Source organism: Hetaerina americana, unplaced genomic scaffold, assembly GCF_022747635.1.
Source record: "Hetaerina americana unplaced genomic scaffold, ioHetAmer1.1.p SCAF_5, whole genome shotgun sequence".
NCBI lineage: Eukaryota > Metazoa > Arthropoda > Insecta > Odonata > Calopterygidae > Hetaerina > Hetaerina americana.
Genome location: NW_027287095.1, coordinates 65,433,267 through 65,450,747, shown reverse-complemented (window position 1 = coordinate 65,450,747; position 17,481 = coordinate 65,433,267). Strand labels below are relative to the sequence as shown.

General features: G+C 31.7%; 1 protein-coding gene across 1 annotated transcript in view; it reads left to right on the top strand.

The window, feature by feature from the left end:
- CtsK1 (C1 family peptidase 26-29-p) overlaps positions 1–13,073 on the top strand; it is a 30,896-nt gene extending 17,823 nt beyond the window's left edge. The window contains exons 8-11 of the mRNA XM_071592220.1: positions 3,007–3,107; positions 5,059–5,190; positions 8,795–8,984; positions 12,379–13,073. Coding sequence (XP_071448321.1) covers positions 3,007–3,107; positions 5,059–5,190; positions 8,795–8,984; positions 12,379–12,563 — 608 coding nt within the window. The 3' untranslated portion in view covers positions 12,564–13,073. The remainder of the gene's footprint in view (positions 1–3,006; positions 3,108–5,058; positions 5,191–8,794; positions 8,985–12,378) is intronic.
- The last annotated feature ends 4,408 nt before the right edge of the window (positions 13,074–17,481 follow it).

Genomic DNA, 17,481 nt, shown 5'->3' with positions numbered 1-17,481 from the left:
TCAAATATTTTAATTTAAATATCATTTTCTCTTGTGTGTGCCTACTAAATCTGGATGTGATGAAATTTGATTGTAGAAATTTGAGGAATGATTCAGTGTAAAATGAATTAATTGTGAATATTTACTGTAGCTCTTTCAGATATTTTATAATTAGAAAACTCAAAATGTATTGCCATGTTTTTTCCTGCTGTAGAGATTATACCACCAGTTATCATGTCATTTTCCTTTTCGTTGTACATTTAGTCTTAGCATTTCTTGATGGTAAAGTAAATCTTTGCTCATTCAGAGTATCTTTTCTCATTCATGGCTTATATTTGTGTCCCCTTATATCCCTGTAGAGGTAGATGAGGAGGATGATAGCAATTCTCAATTAAGTTTGATGATTCTTAGACATTTTACATTTTTTTGTATTCTATAGGAATTAATTCACTGATTTTTACATATGATGACGTCAAAAAGTCTCATTCTGAAATGATCATAGAATTGTTTATAATAGTGAGAAAAGATTAAAAAAGTGATTTTGATTGCTCAGTTTACTCGAATGATGTGGGTAGTGATGGTAACACAGAATTTTTCAGTGAAAATGAAGACAATGGCACTCATCCACTGCTCTCAGAAAAGTCATGGGTAAAGCAAGGGTGGAAGTGGTGTCTAAACAATGGTGGCATCAGAGAAATCAGATTTCCCATTACACATAAATAAAGTCAAAGAACTGCAGGAGAGAACTGCTGCGACAGTAACTTAAAACGGAGTCATCCAATTATATGCATTAAAATGCAGAAATTTCTAAGTATAAAAATCCTTCACCTTGACCAAAATTGATTCATTTGTACACTATTACATTTCTGCTTGTAAAAAAAGAAATAATTAAATGTGGTTAACAGTCCAAATGAAATAGACTTTTTCAAGTTTCATGATGGATCATTTTTGGAACTAGTCTCAACTGAATTGGACATGGATATGTGTATTCCTATTTTAATTCTGAAACTACAAAGTAGTAGTTCAAAGCAACTGCTGATGAGGTTTTGCCTATTTTTTATTGTAAACTATTGGTTCAAATAACAAAGACTGCAAAAATACTCAAACCTGTATCAGATTACAAAAAATCACATTTTTGTTTATGTAGCATCAGTCATAGCACTTTTTGACCTTTACATCAGACTATTAACAATTATAACAATGGACACATTGACAAACACCCAAGCCCTAGGTGGAGGAAAACCCACCCAGGTGGGAATCACACCAGCGACCCTTGGGTTGGCAGATGAGGGTGACACTCTACTACAACGAGGACCAGCAAATCAAGTTGTAACATTTATCTTTTTATCGTAGTTATCACATTTTTTGATGATCAAAAAATGAATAAAATTTTTGAAAAGAATAGCATCCTTCATGCAATCAGTTGTGTAGGTAAAAAATTGCCAGTCATGTACTTTTCAGAGCAAAACCTTTCTCTGGATGAAAGTCTGATGAAATTTAATATATGTTCTGTTATGAACAACACAATATGAGTTACCCACTAGCTTTGAAATAAGCTTCCCGCCTTCAAAGTTTTCTTTATATTGGAAATAAACCATTAGGAGAAAAAGGATTCTTTTAGTGAGGCTGTTGAAGTGGAAATATGCACCCAAGTATTGGCTAAGTATGCATTGTAGCATTGGATGACTAGTACACAACATCATTTCTTTATCAAATTGATTAATAGAAAACTAATGTATTATAAACCATTGGAATAAAGATATGGAACATGTGGGCAGAATTCGATAGAGATGAGATTGAAGATATAGGAAGCACAGATACTGTTTTCAATGGAATTGGTGCTGTGAAATGGATGGAAGGGGAAGGTATGCATGCAGTATTCACATGCCACAAAACACTATAAATGGGAACGAAGGTGGTAACAAATTAAGATGTAATAAAAAAACAAAGTGATTCTTGATTATCATATGCAAATAAATGAGTGAATTAGATCATGTCACTCTTCACTATTTCAAAATCTGTTGTGCGAAAAGAGTCTAAAATATAATAAAATATTTGTTTATAAATAAATTGTTGGGACACCTGTAGGTATAATATTTTTATTTTATTTATTTATTTAATGGGAATAACCCTTTTATACAAAAATAGGCCAAAAACCTATATTGGTTCCATAATCATGAAAAACATTACATAAAGTTACATATTCGTTACTGAGAATTTAACTATAATTTCCAATTAAAAAAGAATTTTGATTTGCAATGCGTAAAAGACATTTTCAGATGGTTTTTAAGGTATGCAAACATACCTAGTTAGGTTAATTAAAGTAGACAAAATGTCAATATTAAATTTCAAATTAAAAAATGGAAACTATATTAGAAATATAGTATTTGTTACATATTTGCAGTTATTAACTAGACCTTGTGGCATCGATTAAGAAAACTTTCCCAATAGGCATTAGGAACAAATTATTCACTTGTGCAGATATCCACAAGGCAAGTGTTAGTATTCTAAAATTCTTTGGATATTTCTGATAACATTTTTCAAGGGATCCTGGTGAGATAGAAAGTAGGTCAATATAATTACAACTGTTGGCATCTCTCATAATCTGGGTTATAGGCTAGTAGTAAGTGTAGTTTTTTGCGTGATATATTCTATAAGGTATTCCTATTTAAATGGCAATAAAGTAATAAAAGAGAGAAAAAGAATATTTTTCACTTTGAACTAAAATAATAATAGTGATAGGCAAATCTCTCTTTCAGACTGATGCCTTGGAGAAGTATTACATCATTCACCAATTTCAGACTATATTTTGTACTTAATTGAAATAATGGGAGGGCTTAGAAGACAGCAAGTCTGACATATTGATGATAATCACTCTGATTTACGGAATTAGGTCTTAAATCATCATGGAAATTCTTTCGAGAAATGTTTGCAAGCCAGTCCCATAAAGTTTAGCTCACTCAGTTTTTAATGCAATTGTCATTACTGTTTGTGTTCTAAATGAGTGTTGATCCTTTCTCATTGTAGATCAATCAGTTTGTGGCTCGTGTTGGAGTTTTGGGACTACAGGAGCGATTGAGGGTGCATATTTCTTGAAGTATGGCCATTTAGTGAGACTGTCACAGCAGGTTAGTGGGAATGAAATTCCTTTAGTTTGTAATTTGTACAATAAAACCCTACCATCTAATAAAATCTAAGGCAACCATAAACAGTCATGTGCAATGTATGTGTGTTCATTATTGGTAACTCATTGCAAGTTTTTCAGGGTGTGGCAATATAACTTCTGTTTTTTTAAGAAAAATCCCTTTAAAAAAGGAAGGCATGTTGTTGCAACCTGTATATTTGTCCCAAGGTAGGAAATTTTTATATTTTATGTACGAAAGTTGTGATAAAACTCTATTCCTATTCCACCCATTAATTTAACCAACCCACATTTTTGATAAAAACCAAAAATATCTGTTGACATTATATAAATGTTTAACCTAATTTACAACGTAAATATGATATATTTTATATTTCTGAGTTTCTAATATGATCAACTTCTTAAGGAATTCACTGTTGATGTTAACAGAGAAACATGAGAATGCAGGTTTGAGCAGTTTGCTAGCACAAATGTTTCATGCAAAAGCCTTCAGTAAATAAAAAACACTTGATTCATTATCATTGAAGTTCGTCTTCCCCTGCTGTTAGTATTGAGAAGAGTGTGAGGCCTGGATGGGCCTAGACTGGCCAATCAATATTTTTTTTTAGTTCTTGCCTTAAACATTTATGGTAGATTATGATTAAGTAAAATCTCCAAATTTTATTCACTTGCAGTAAGATTAAATAGGGTGTGTTTATGATTTAGATGGGTTGCTCATTTACGTAGCTTTAAGATTTTTAAATGATGTTGCTTCTTAATTTTGTGAAATATATTGAAATTGTTAACTTAAAATTCACAAAATGTTTTCGTAGCATGATGTATAAAATAGCAAATTAAAGTTTATGCCCCAGTAATCATCTGGTCTAGTTAAAAAAAAGGCATATCACAACAAATGAATTAAATTATTGGGAAATTAAAGATTTTTTGTTAATAAATAGTATTTTATTGCCATTGAATCTCTCACATAAATCTCACTTCATTGTAGCAAACATTCTCCCTCTGCTGTATAATAGTATGTATGAATATAGTTCAGGTGCCAAGGTCTTCTAACACAGGAGAAAATTAGCTGTATCTAACAAAACTTAAATATCATAAAATCTTCACTTGATGCCAACACATTGTCTGCTTGAACTAAATTCGAAACCATACTAATGATTTACTTAAGCATCCATGGTTAAAAATTTAGATGATAAATATTTGGAGAGAGACAAAATAATTTAGAGAGTTAAGTGTTTGGTCTACAAAAAGAACTCCAGTAAAATGAAGGAAAAATTTGAAGTAAATATGTCAGGTTATAAATTATGAATACACCAATATTTCCATATCTGTATGTTGATCAAATGAATAGTTTTCAATTGGTTAAACCTAGAGTTTTATTTATTATATTATGATTATATTTACTAATCTTGAATGGTATTAAGTAAACTAAAAATAATGGGTAGTTTGAGTATTATATTTTATTTATTCTGATATACTTCATATGCTGTGAATTCAATAATTAATATTTCACTCATCTCTCATGGGTATTAAAAATAGCTTTTTTTAAATTCTAATGGAATGGTAAACAGTATCGTACAAAATTTAGCAACCAATCATTATTAAATATCTGATGTCAATAATGCTAGTACCATTTTACTTTCCAAATTCAGACAGCACTAGCAGTGATTTTCAGAATGTACCCTTACTAACATGTACATCAATGAGTCAAACATGTCCATCACAATGACGATACAAACATCAGATCATACATGGTCCAAATAATAGTCTATATTTAGTAAGTAATGTATTTGTGTCTGTTGCAATTATGATCTTAAATAAAATTGCTGGTCTATTTCCATTTTATATCCCAAAATCAACTTTTCAAATAATTCATGTAATTTCTTTAAATTGAAGGGACATTTATGTGATAAAGTCAGTTTTCATTTTCCTCCTTTTAGGCCTTGATTGATTGCAGTTGGGGATATGGGAATAATGGATGTGATGGCGGGGAAGACTTCCGTTCATACCAATGGATGATGAAGCATGGTGGTTTACCTTCAGAGGATGAATATGGGCCTTACATGGGACAGGTACTGTTTTCAAATCACCCAAAGGTCGGTCTTCTTCCTTCTTATAAGAAGATTGTAAATTATGATAAAATGAAATTATAAAAACCTTGCTCTCTCATAAAATGGTAATAATAATATATTTTTTGTCCAGCGATCAAGTTGTGACAACTGTTACACTTGATATAAGAGCTGCAAGGGAACGTAACAAAATACATACAATGGATACAAGACACAAATCAGGCATTATTAAGAAATTCAGCAATAGAATAAAACATTTTTAATTTAATAGCCTAATTGGATTACTAAACACCTGCTTTTTTTTGCATGCATATAAAACGTGCAGCTGCTCATTCTGTGTGGTAGAATATTGATGGATATAGCAATTTTCACATACGTAGATTTCTTTTTGTATGTACCACTACATGAAAAATATAAATACATGGCACTGGCAATGGATCCAATTTTTTAAACAGGATGGCAAGGGGCATTATGTTTAGCAAATATGAAAGTAGTTATGAAAGATTACTGGTTTCAATCTTCATGTATGATGTATACAAATGTTTTGTTTTTATTAAATATTTCTGCATAGTCATCCTCATATTTACAAATATTTCTCTGCTTCTTTCAAGCAATTTTTAAGGTATAAATTTTATTAGATTCACCATAGGTGCTTTTCTAACGATTGTCCTGAACTGGCTATCTATGGATGTGATGCTTGGAAGTTGTCAATGCCTGAGCTCTACAGCCTTGTAAAATAACAGTTATAAAGAAAATCTCCTATGGCCATAATTAAATATGGTTATAGGAGATTTTCTTTTAACTTGTCTCTCTTGGAATAGTGTTTAGTCTTGGTCTCAAAATATTTAAATATTTTTTTCTCAATGTGACTAGTGTTCTAGGATGATTTGGTTAATTACTATTCTTAGTTAATTGTTTGACGTTTTGTAGTCTTTTAGTTTCATTTGATCACATATTTCAATGAAATGATATACAGTAAACTCTCAAATATCCATGTGCATAATATCCATACTATTCTTTCTTCCAGCTCAAAATTTTAATATATAGTTTTACTATGCAACAAATATGTCCTTGACTATCTACACTGTATTATTTTAATCAGTATCAATATGAATTTGGACAAATATGATTCCGTATCAGTGATCCTTTGTCAATGTTTGTCCTTCCGTGGTCACTTGTTTTTACCTGTATTCGTGAATGGTTTAGCTTTATGAGGAAAATACTTTCTGCTATTCACTTGAGGATAGTTTTGTGTTCTTGTAAAAATCATCATTCCACACTTAGGGAAATGGCTGAGAAATGGAAAAAAATGTACTTTTAATCACTAACAAACTTGAATTAATCACGATGAATAAAATAGAAGAGTTCTTTAATTTCCTAATATGACTCAATTGTTTTTTTGACTAATTTGATTCATAAGAATTGAATCTGTTTATGTCACGGACATACTTTCCGCATATTTTGATTATCCGTGCTTTATCATGCCTCCATTAGCATGGCTAGTCGACAGTTTTCTGCAGTTCATATAATCACACATCATTCCATGCAGAGTCACAGGAAAGTTACATTACTGGAATTTAGATGAATTAGAGCATTACTTAGGAGTATAAAAAGCACATATGTTGAAGAATAGTTTGCAATTTATTTATCAATTCATTATAAATATCTGTTAATTCACATAGTTGATCATATTTTGATTAAATTTTAAGCATCACCAGAAAACATTAGTAAAATTGAATTTTATATAAAAAGACTCCATTTGTTAAATACTTGTATGTGTTTTTTCTTTGCTTGAAAGTTTAAAAATTACCAGCCTGCCTGTGCATTGTAATGGTGTAGCATATGATTTCATTGTATTTAGACATTTTTCCTGGAAGGAAAAACAATTAGTGAATTGTCGGATGCCACAAATATGAAGTGCATTATACATAATCGTCCACTTTTAAAATTGTTTAATAAATCTTAACATTAAACAGATATACCGTAAACCTTCACCAATTCGGACTCCCACATAATCCAGACAGTTCAAGCATGTAATACGGTGGTCCATTAAGGAGTTGCAAGAGGTAGTACTACTGTATCTTGCCAGAATATTTGTTGAAATTTTTTATATTTCAATAATGTATCAATAAATAAAAGTTTTATAATTTAGGTTATGAATAAGCAATTGCTACATGGAACAAATAATTCATAGTCATCTAGATGCCATGCAAATGAATGTGGGTATCTGATGTAGTTGGTCATTAATCAATATACACAGTTAGTAATTATTTATTCATCTGACTGAAAAACTAAAGCTAGTAATTGAAATACAATAAAAAGGGTGGCATTAAAGGAAAATGATTAATAGAGTGTTAAGCAAGGTAAATATCTAAGATCTATAATTCATGGTTTGTTCTTACTTGAATTTAAATTATTAATTATAACATGGTAATACATGGAAGCAATAGCAGAATTTTTACAAATTCAAAACAAGAATATCCTTTTAACAACATCAATGAGTCAATTTACTCAACGAAGCTGCTGCAAATTTCCAAGCCCTATCCTTTTGGTCAGTCAGCAGTGTTTAGTAGGCTTAAGCCATGGATAGAAAAATTAATCTGCTTTGAGGTTGAGCCTATTTTGTTTGAGTCTGCAAGTTTTGCAGAGTACATATATAGTTAACATTCCACTGTATTATACATGTGGTATATGTACCACATGTAACTATACATGTGGTACATATATAGTTAACATTCCACTGTATTATTAATTTCAGTCCAATTTCCATGCTAACCATATACATCCTCATAAAATATCTATTAGTTGCCCACTTAGTCACTTTTTTGACACCTCACATGATAAAAAAATGTACAGGTATATCTTGAATGCCAAGTTTTTCGGATGATTTTTTTACATAAAACTGTCTGTTAGTGAGTTTCCTTGAAGCCTGTAAAAGTTGTTGAACATTAAATCAACTGTTATAAAATAAATGTTGGTTTTTATTAAATATAGATGAGTTTTACTAATTATTCAATAATGTTGTTTTTAAACGGAACCTTACTCACAGAAAAGTATTTAAAAACTGCTCAAGTGTTTAAATGGATCATACAAAAAGTGGTCAGGCAGAAATATTATATGTATCTGGATTTCATTAAACTAGAATGCAAGTTGTATGCAATAAACTTGATATTTGTTTTCATTAATTATCGAAAGTTCAATATTTTTTTATGTATTACGTGGTGTTGAGAATTAGTTTGATGTCATTGTATTTATTTGAGAATTTCTCTGCAGAAAAGTTGGAAAAGTTTTGGAAAGTCAAGTAGTTGAGTAATCAATCAACAGCTGTGATGATTCTCATACATATGGTTCATGGTTCATCTGGCATGATGAGAATTTTCTCTCGTCAATACTATCAAACTTATTGTTAGTGGAACTATTGTACAATCAGATTAGAGGTTACAAGTGTGCTGACCAAAATAAGGATATCAAGTCTAACATCAAATCTAATTATATACATCTAAAGTTGGATTTTATATCTGTCCATTTTCTAAATACCTTTTTCAAAACTTTTATTGGTTTTCTGTTCATTGCATTGAAACCTTCATTTCTTTTCCCTTTTATGTAGGATGGATATTGCCATGTTAACAGTACCAAACTAGTGGCTAGAATTACTGGATATGTGAATGTTACATCTGGAAATGCAACTGCATTGAAATATGCTGTTTCAAGACATGGACCAATATCTGTTGCAATTGATGCCTCTCATAAAACCTTTTCATTTTACTCAAATGGAGTATATTATGATTCTGAGTGTGGTAAGTAGCTTTGAATTGAAATTCTTGTCAATTTTCAGATCATTAGTTACAAGTAATTATGAAAATTGTGTTTACAAATTATATAAAGGTGAATGTTTTAGGTAACTAAGACAGTTTAACTAGAGGAAAAAATGCAAGTGAGAAAGTTTGGTTAAGATAACCAGAAAACCTAATAAATTCCAAAACCCTGATTGTGGAATTTTTTTCCATTGAAAATGTATTTTCTTCTTGGCGAAAAGAGTAGTGCGATTCTGAAGATAAGGGGACATGGTAAACGCCCATATGAAAATTTTCCATTTCCCATGGAAAAAATTTTATTGATACAAAATTCATGGGATTGAAATTATAATATATTTGAATATAATGCATCAGATTATTGTCACTACATGCTCAACTTATTATAATTACACCTGGTGTGAATTCAGGAACAGTTTTGTAACATTATTACTTCTTGTTAATCCTTATAGTTGTGGAATCGGATAGTTGACATGCATATTTCTCTAGTCCTCTGTGAATATTAATATGATTTAACAATATTTAATAAAATTGGAATGCAAACCTTACATGCTTTCCGTTTTCCACATTTAAAGTATTCCTATATTAAAAGTTATTATTAGTTCTTTAGTTGCTGATGGATGCTTAAGAAATCAAACTACCCTTATGTCCTGGGCAGATGACAGTTTAAGCAATCATAGGGATTTTAATGGTTACCTGTGTGCCCAGCTGCCTCACCTGTGTAGGATGTGATTTCAGCTCATTGGCATTAGTAGTAACTCAAACCTGCTCTGAAAATGTATTTTTTGCTGATATTTTTGCCAATTTATTATTTTATTTAGAGGTCTGCTATTTCAGTTAGGTTTTGGATGGAAGCACACTGAACACTAGCATATTTCTTAGCATCATCAAAAAAGACAGCCTAACTGCATACTATAATAAACCTGTTTTTATTTTTGCATACTTTTTATCTCCTTTCATTTCACCCAGTATGCTTGCCCTTTTTCATCCCTTACCTTGCTTGCATATTGTTGTCCCCTCTATCACATTTTTCAGTATTCCATTGCGAATCAAAATGCTCTGCATTCACCTTTCTTACTTCCTTTGGAAGTAAGAAAGGTGAATGCAGAGCATTATTTATGTCAACAATCCTCTTTATTCCCCCATCATGTGTAGTACTTCATTTATTTTCCTTTAAATCCTTCTCACCCAAATCTCACTAGCATCCAATCTATGCCTATCATCTTGATTTATTGTCAAAGTTTCTTTGCTGTACTACCCCACTATCCATATAAAAGGTTTTGCTAGTCTTTTCTGAATGTCCTTACTCGACATATCTGCCATCAACTCCCCCCTACTCCTTAAAGCTTCTTTATATAGGATGATTCTTCTTCTTATTTTCCCGGTACTTTGATTATATTGGTCCAAAATACTTTCAAGAAGTGATAAATGTTCCACCTGATCTGGTCTTTGGCCTCATTTTTATCATTGTGAGAGAAAATTCACCACTTTCAAAATTATGAAACTTTCCCCAACGAGTTTTGTTTGTGCTAAGCTCCAGGAAAATAAGTAATATCCATGATTGAACTTCATCTAAAAATCGTAGAAAACGTTTACTTCCATGTACAGTCTTGGATAATATACTTCCATTTGCTGAATGCATTAAGCAGTTTGCCCACAGAAGAAATATGAATTATATTGGCATTTATTGTAAAAATTCATGATTTTAAAAATCCAAGGATGAAAGCTTCTTTCATATTTTTTTCCATGCCATTAGGAATATTGCACCTTGGGCTCTTGTGTGTATCTCACTTACACTGCAGTGGATCACATGTGTCCATTTTCCTTTTTAAGTATAATAGCATTCTCTTTCATCGTTGCTCATGAAAAGGGATACTATACCTAGTCAGCACTATGCTATAGTTTTTCATATTTCTTTTGTGTTCTCTCCAGCATGATATGCATGGCTGAAGATTTCCAAAATCAAAATGTTCACTTCTCCTTTTGATAATAAATATGTTGCCTGCATTCATGATTACTTTCTAAAAATTATGGCTATAAAGTGTGTAAATTGTAATTTTGATGGCTTTGGAAAAGAAGAGTTTGCGTTCTCAATAAAAGACTCAGTTAATCATGGTATAGCATTAAAAGCACACAGCAAAAGATTACTTCACATTCAAATTTGATAATTAATTAATTCAAAGTAAATTTCTTCTTCATTGCAATTTTATGTTTATGCTGCATCATAAACGTATACTTTTCAATTTGTAAGGGTAAAAAAACTAAGTCATGGCTTTGATTTTAATTGTTAATGTATTTTGATTTACCCATACCGAAACCATACCCAGTATGATACTATTGGCTAGAGTCTACTTTTGTCTACAAATTACTTCATATTTTTTTATTAATTTTATTAGATATTGCAGATTGTTACCATACATTTTTCTTGCAATAAAGAATTTTTTTGCCATAGAAAAAATTCCTGTTGCTTTTCATGTTTTCATGAATTTTAATTTCTTTGTCGTTGTATGATTTATCATAAAAGGTGTTCCATGATTCATTGAATATTTGGAATCAAGAGTCATGAAAATTTGTATGAAATTGAAAAATGAGTCCTAATGACTTATGAGAAAGTATTATCCACAAAAGTCACTTGGTTTGAGGCTGGGTATTTATTCAATGAAGTTTCAACAACTAAAAATATGCTCTATATGATTTGATTTAAGAACAATAAAATGCATAAGCAATTTTATACCATGGTCGGTTTATTAGGTGATGATAGATTTCACCCAGTACTAAGCCCGACAGCATGTGAAATTCACACATTAGGGTAGGGGGGCCAGTTTCTTTCCCTGTTTTGGTTATGGTTTCCCAAGAAGATCTGGTGCCTGAAAAATCTCATAGCTTTGGTGGAGCTGCAGGTGCCCTGAGAGGCTTGCCTGGGAATTGAACCCAGGCCCTCCGGTCAATAGTCCACTGCTCAACCCCTCCCTGAACTACTGTGACCCACACATATATATTCCATATTTTGAAGTTAAATGGAAATATCATCAATAGTTTCACTTTGGAGAGGTTTTTTCTCAAAATTTAAAAACCTCTACTACTTTTAAAGAATGCTCAAGTTAGAATTGACTAAGTTGCTCAAATAATATTACTTTTTAAGTATCTACTAAATACAGTGTGAAACATATCCATTCAGGTACATGCCGTCAATGCTTTACCAGCAAAATAATTATTAATTGTTCTGTTAACCTCAAAAATTTTATTTTCTTTTGTCATTTTTTCATGACTGCAGTGTATTTTATTTTGCTACATATTTAGAATTTAAAAATTGATACATATTGAAACATGCATGAACTACATATATATTTCTAAATAATAGTTCTTTTTAACTTTTTAGGCAACAAGCCAGAGCAGTTGGATCACGCTGTTCTTGTTGTTGGGTATGGAGATATGAATGGTAAACCATATTGGCTGGTGAAAAATTCATGGTCCAATTACTGGGGTAATGATGGCTATGTTTTGATGGCTCAAAAAGATAATAATTGTGGTGTGACTACAGATCCAACATATGTCCTAATGTAACAAGAAGGTAATAAATTTCAATGTTTTGAATGTTTTCTGATGATAATACTATTAAAAATCAATTTCTGGAAATCTAATTGCAATAATGGCAAACGTCAGTTACCTGATCCAAGAATCACTTGGCGATGGAGCATGATTGTTGTGATATTTAAAATAATTACAATTAAGTTTCTTCAGTTAGGGCTTTATGTTGTCCTTGCTCAGCATCCACTGTGATATCCATTGCCATTGCTTTTGATTTTCATAAACTTATTCAACATTTATGTATGGATGGATCTCTTGCATAAAGTAAAGTAAAATCAATATTAAGCTACAATTTAATTTCTTTCTGTACTTTGTTGAGATGGAAGTAAGTCATGCATTGTAATAGTTACAAAACATTGTGTAATATAATGTGTGTCAAAACCTCAGATTCATTGTCAAATTTGTTTCACCATCGATGAAAACTGTGTTTTTTGTACATTGAAATATATTGATGTCATAATAAAAAAATTTGTATTATCCTTTTAATGGCTTCTGTTGTTAATAAGTAAACTGCACGTTGAATGAATCCTTGAGCCAAAGAAATAAATAAAAAGAAAAACATTTCTTCATAATTTTACGTAATCCAGTTTTTTACAATTGGTGTTTCCCTGTAATTACATTGATATTTACACATTTTGCAGTTAATGTAACAGCCAATAATGCATTCTAGCAAAATGAAACTTTCACTACTCATGAGAAACTACTTGACATGTAATTATTCCTCACTCTCTCTACCTCCTCTTTTCAAAATATCTCTCTAATTGCGATATGCTTGCTGTATTTTCATTTTAATAGAATTTTAAATACCATTGGAATGATTTTCCTCATGATCACCTGAAAAGAATGTATGCATTCAATGTAGAATAAGAATTAAAGAGACATGAGGCAGTTTAGCACCACTGGCTCTTGATTTCGGAACTGGAATCAAAATGAAAAAATCAGTACCAGGACTAGTATTTGTACTATTAGTTGGTTTTCATACACTAAAGCTTTGTAAAAAAAATCATAGCATCCATCACAGAGTATCAAATATTTCATGATACATTTTAAAATAAAAAGCATCATATCCCCTTTTATATGTGCATATGTCTCGTTTTGTCACAATGTTTTAATTAGTAATAGAGATCCATGGTCCAATATTATTCATAATTTGTTAGAAACAATGAGAATTCAAGTACTATTGTATAATTTGATAAGGAGAAGGAATAATAATAATACTCCTGCTTATTTTGTACATGACTATACTTGTGGCTTCTTACCTTTTGAATACTCTAATGGCTGTTTTTATTTGCGTATTCGTAACCCCATAAATTTTAAACTTATACTCTAAATTCAGGTATGAAATTGGATTGAAACCACATCCTGTTCAATGCTGACAGTTTGTTGCAGCAGAAAAACTAACATGAAGGATTTCTTTTCCCAAAATTTTGACCCCAAATAATATCTTGAAATAATTTGCAAATATTATAAATAGCAAAACTTCCTTTCATCTTTTTTACTTGTCTTGACTTATAAGTGCTCTTAATATGTAGAAAATCAAAATATCTGGTCAGTTTTTATTTTTAAAAACTTACTGTGCTGTGCATGTGCATCTAAAAATGTTATGCATTCATCTTTTAGGTTTGAACATGCATTTAAAAATTTGCAATTACGTTCAAATTCTCATGAGCTGCATGTATCCTTCCTAAATTTACATTTATGCATAAATTTCAATTCACAGTTTACATGCATTGCACCTATGAATTAAATGTCACATATATGCAATTATCATATAAATTTTTTACATATTAAAAAATATATTTACATTGCTTGGAAGGGCTCAAATAGTTCTGTAGGTAGATTGTTCCAGTCAATGATCTTTTTGTTGATAAATGCAAATTTTGAATATTAGTTTTTTGCACCTGGAGTTTCACCATGTATTTTTTGATATTGATCCCTGTGAAGTTATGATTTCCAACATCCTTCCTTTACTCTCCCTTAATTGTATGTGTGAGATGTTCCTCAGTCTACTTCTTTTTCTCATAATATGTAAAGATTTCTAGCCCAGTATTTTTAACATTACCGTCACACCTGCCATCCTCCTATGCATCCTCAATGCATATTTGGCCCCCTTTCTCTCTACCTTATCCAGTTTTGCAATAAGGCCTTCTTCATATGGGTCCCATACTTTTAATCTGGGCACTAAAATTGGTATAATGAAAAGAGAAACTTTGTAATTCCACATAAATAACAAAGTTTCTTCTTCAATTTACAAAGTTTCTCTTTTCATTATGTTGAGTCAATTCCATGAAGTCACGCCCGAGACAACGAATTTACTAAAATTGGTCTTATAATAGTCTTATATGCCTTTTCCCTAGTTGCTCTATTGCTCCCTTTGAGGTTTCCCATCACCCAACACAACATTGTGATAGCTTTATTGGCATTAAAGTCCACAATCCTTGGTTACCTACCTACTTTAAATCCTTGGTTAAACAAACACCTAAGTATTTACAGCTATGACATTTAGGGATGACATTTTCAGAGATTTTGTAACCCCTTTTGGTTATATTTACCTTATTACTAAATGTGATAATGTTTAAGGGTGGAAAGGAGAAAATCCAAATTAAGAAACCAAGTGTATAATATCGCAGAGTAAATTCACTGGAATAATAAAATTATTGGTCCCAGGACTTGATAAAGTAAAATATAGGACGGGTCAAAGAAGAGTCAATCTGCTGTTTCATTGTTCCAAATACTCCAGAAACTCTTTTACACTATAATAGCATTTATCTATCAAAAAATGCTTGGCATATTTCTTAAATGTAACCCTAAAAGGAGCAGATTTTATGCCTGGGGCAGATAATTGAAAATTTTTATGGCCACATGAAAGGGACTCTTATTAAACAAAGCAGAAGAAAGGCAATAAATGTCAAATAGGTGTCAAAAGTCAATCAACTTTATGAAAACTAGGATGATAGACATGACATTTACTCCGCCATCCAATTTCTCTGCTGAACCAATTCAGCAAAATATTTGAGAAGGCATTTTATGTTAGGTTGATTTCTTACCTGAAGGTTTCCTACTTCCTTTCACCATCTCAGCATGGTTTTAGGGAACATATATCTACATCTTCTGCTACTATATAACCTAGTCTTGAAATGCTCTAGATAAAAAAATGGAAGTTGATGCATTGTTTTTCGATTTCTTAAAAGCTTTTGACTGTGTTGACCACCAATTACTTCTCAAGAAATTCCACAGTATGGGTATTCGTGGCATACCTAATGCTTGGATTAAATCCTACCTATTTGATACTACCTATTAAAATACAGCACGGTGTTATTTATAAAAATGGTGCACCTTTTATTCCCCAAGCAAGGTTCTTGATAGAGGCAGTAAATTCTTCTCGGGATTTCATCCGGGTAATCTCCTCCATCTCCATCGCTGCCAATGTTTCGATGAAATCCTTTTCCATCATCATCAGGGATGATGATCGGCCCTGATGACGATGGAAAAGGATTTCATTGAAATGTCGGCAGCGATGGAGTTGGAGGAGATTACCCGGATGAAATCCTGAGAAGAATTCACTGCCATCATCCGCTGAGAGAAAGGGAAGTCCTTCTTAATAGAGGTTTTCCTTAAGGGTCTGTTCTCGGGCATATCTTGTCTCTTTCTTATATAAATGGCCTTGTAGATAGTTTTCAACAAACAAGCAGTGCTACCCCCTTGTTATTTGCTGATGGCACCAATATTATCCCTATATAGCCACCTTTGATGAATTGACAGTTAAGTGTAAACAGGTTAGTCACACCTTATATACTTAGCAGATAAAACTAGAGCAAGCAAAGCACTTTCTATTGAAGTTGATCGGAAGGTGATTCCACGGGTACAAAATACCAAATTTTTGGGTTTCCACATGAATTTTTAAATCTCTTGGGATGAACACATACATACCTCAACTAGTAAGTTAAGCTCAGCCTGCTTCTTAATAAGGTCCATTAGATTCATTGTTTCAGTAGCTGTTCTCTGTGCGCTATACTATGGAGAATTTTATCCACACATAGTCTGTAGTATCCTTTACTGGGGTTCATCATCTAAGGCCTTGGCCATTTCAGGGACCAAAAAAGAACTTTTGACTTTGGCTAAACACAATGCCTCTTGCCATCCCGTTTAAAAAATTAGATGTATTGCCAGTACCATGTATATATATTTTTCATGTAGTAAGTAGTACATACAAAAAGAAATCTATCTGAGTATGTGAAAAATTGTGATAACCACAAATATTCTACAAGGCAGAATGACCAGCTGCATGTTTTATATGTACGTACAAAAAATGCAGGTGCTGGCCTAAATTTTATGGGCCTTGAACGTAATAATAAACTCCCAGCTGAGATTAAGACCCAAAAAAGTGTGGCTGCATTTAATGTCAATTTGCTTAGGTTCTTAAAATTAAAAATGTTTTATTCAATTGCTGAATTTCTCAATAATGCCTGATTGTATGTCTTGTATCAACTGTATGTATTTTGTTACTTTAACCCGACATGTCCTATATCAAGTGTAGCAGTTGTAACAACTTGATCACTAGACAAATAAAATGTATTATTATTAATGTACATCAACACTGACAAGTATTATGCCCATTGAGCATTGGTGATTTGTTGTTTCATATTATCCGTAACATACATACATACATAAGTAATATATATACAGACAAGGTAAAATTAGAATTTCCAATTGTTTAAAATAAGGTTTGCAACTTTTCCATGGTGTTATTTTTGCTCTATACCTAGTATATCTTTTTTTCATTATAAAAACTCGATGGAAGGCAGGATGCTCCCCAGAAAGTAATTCGGTAGCTCATATGTGACTGAAAGTTGCCCAAGTAAACCATTTTTAGTATATTTAAACTACAATGTTT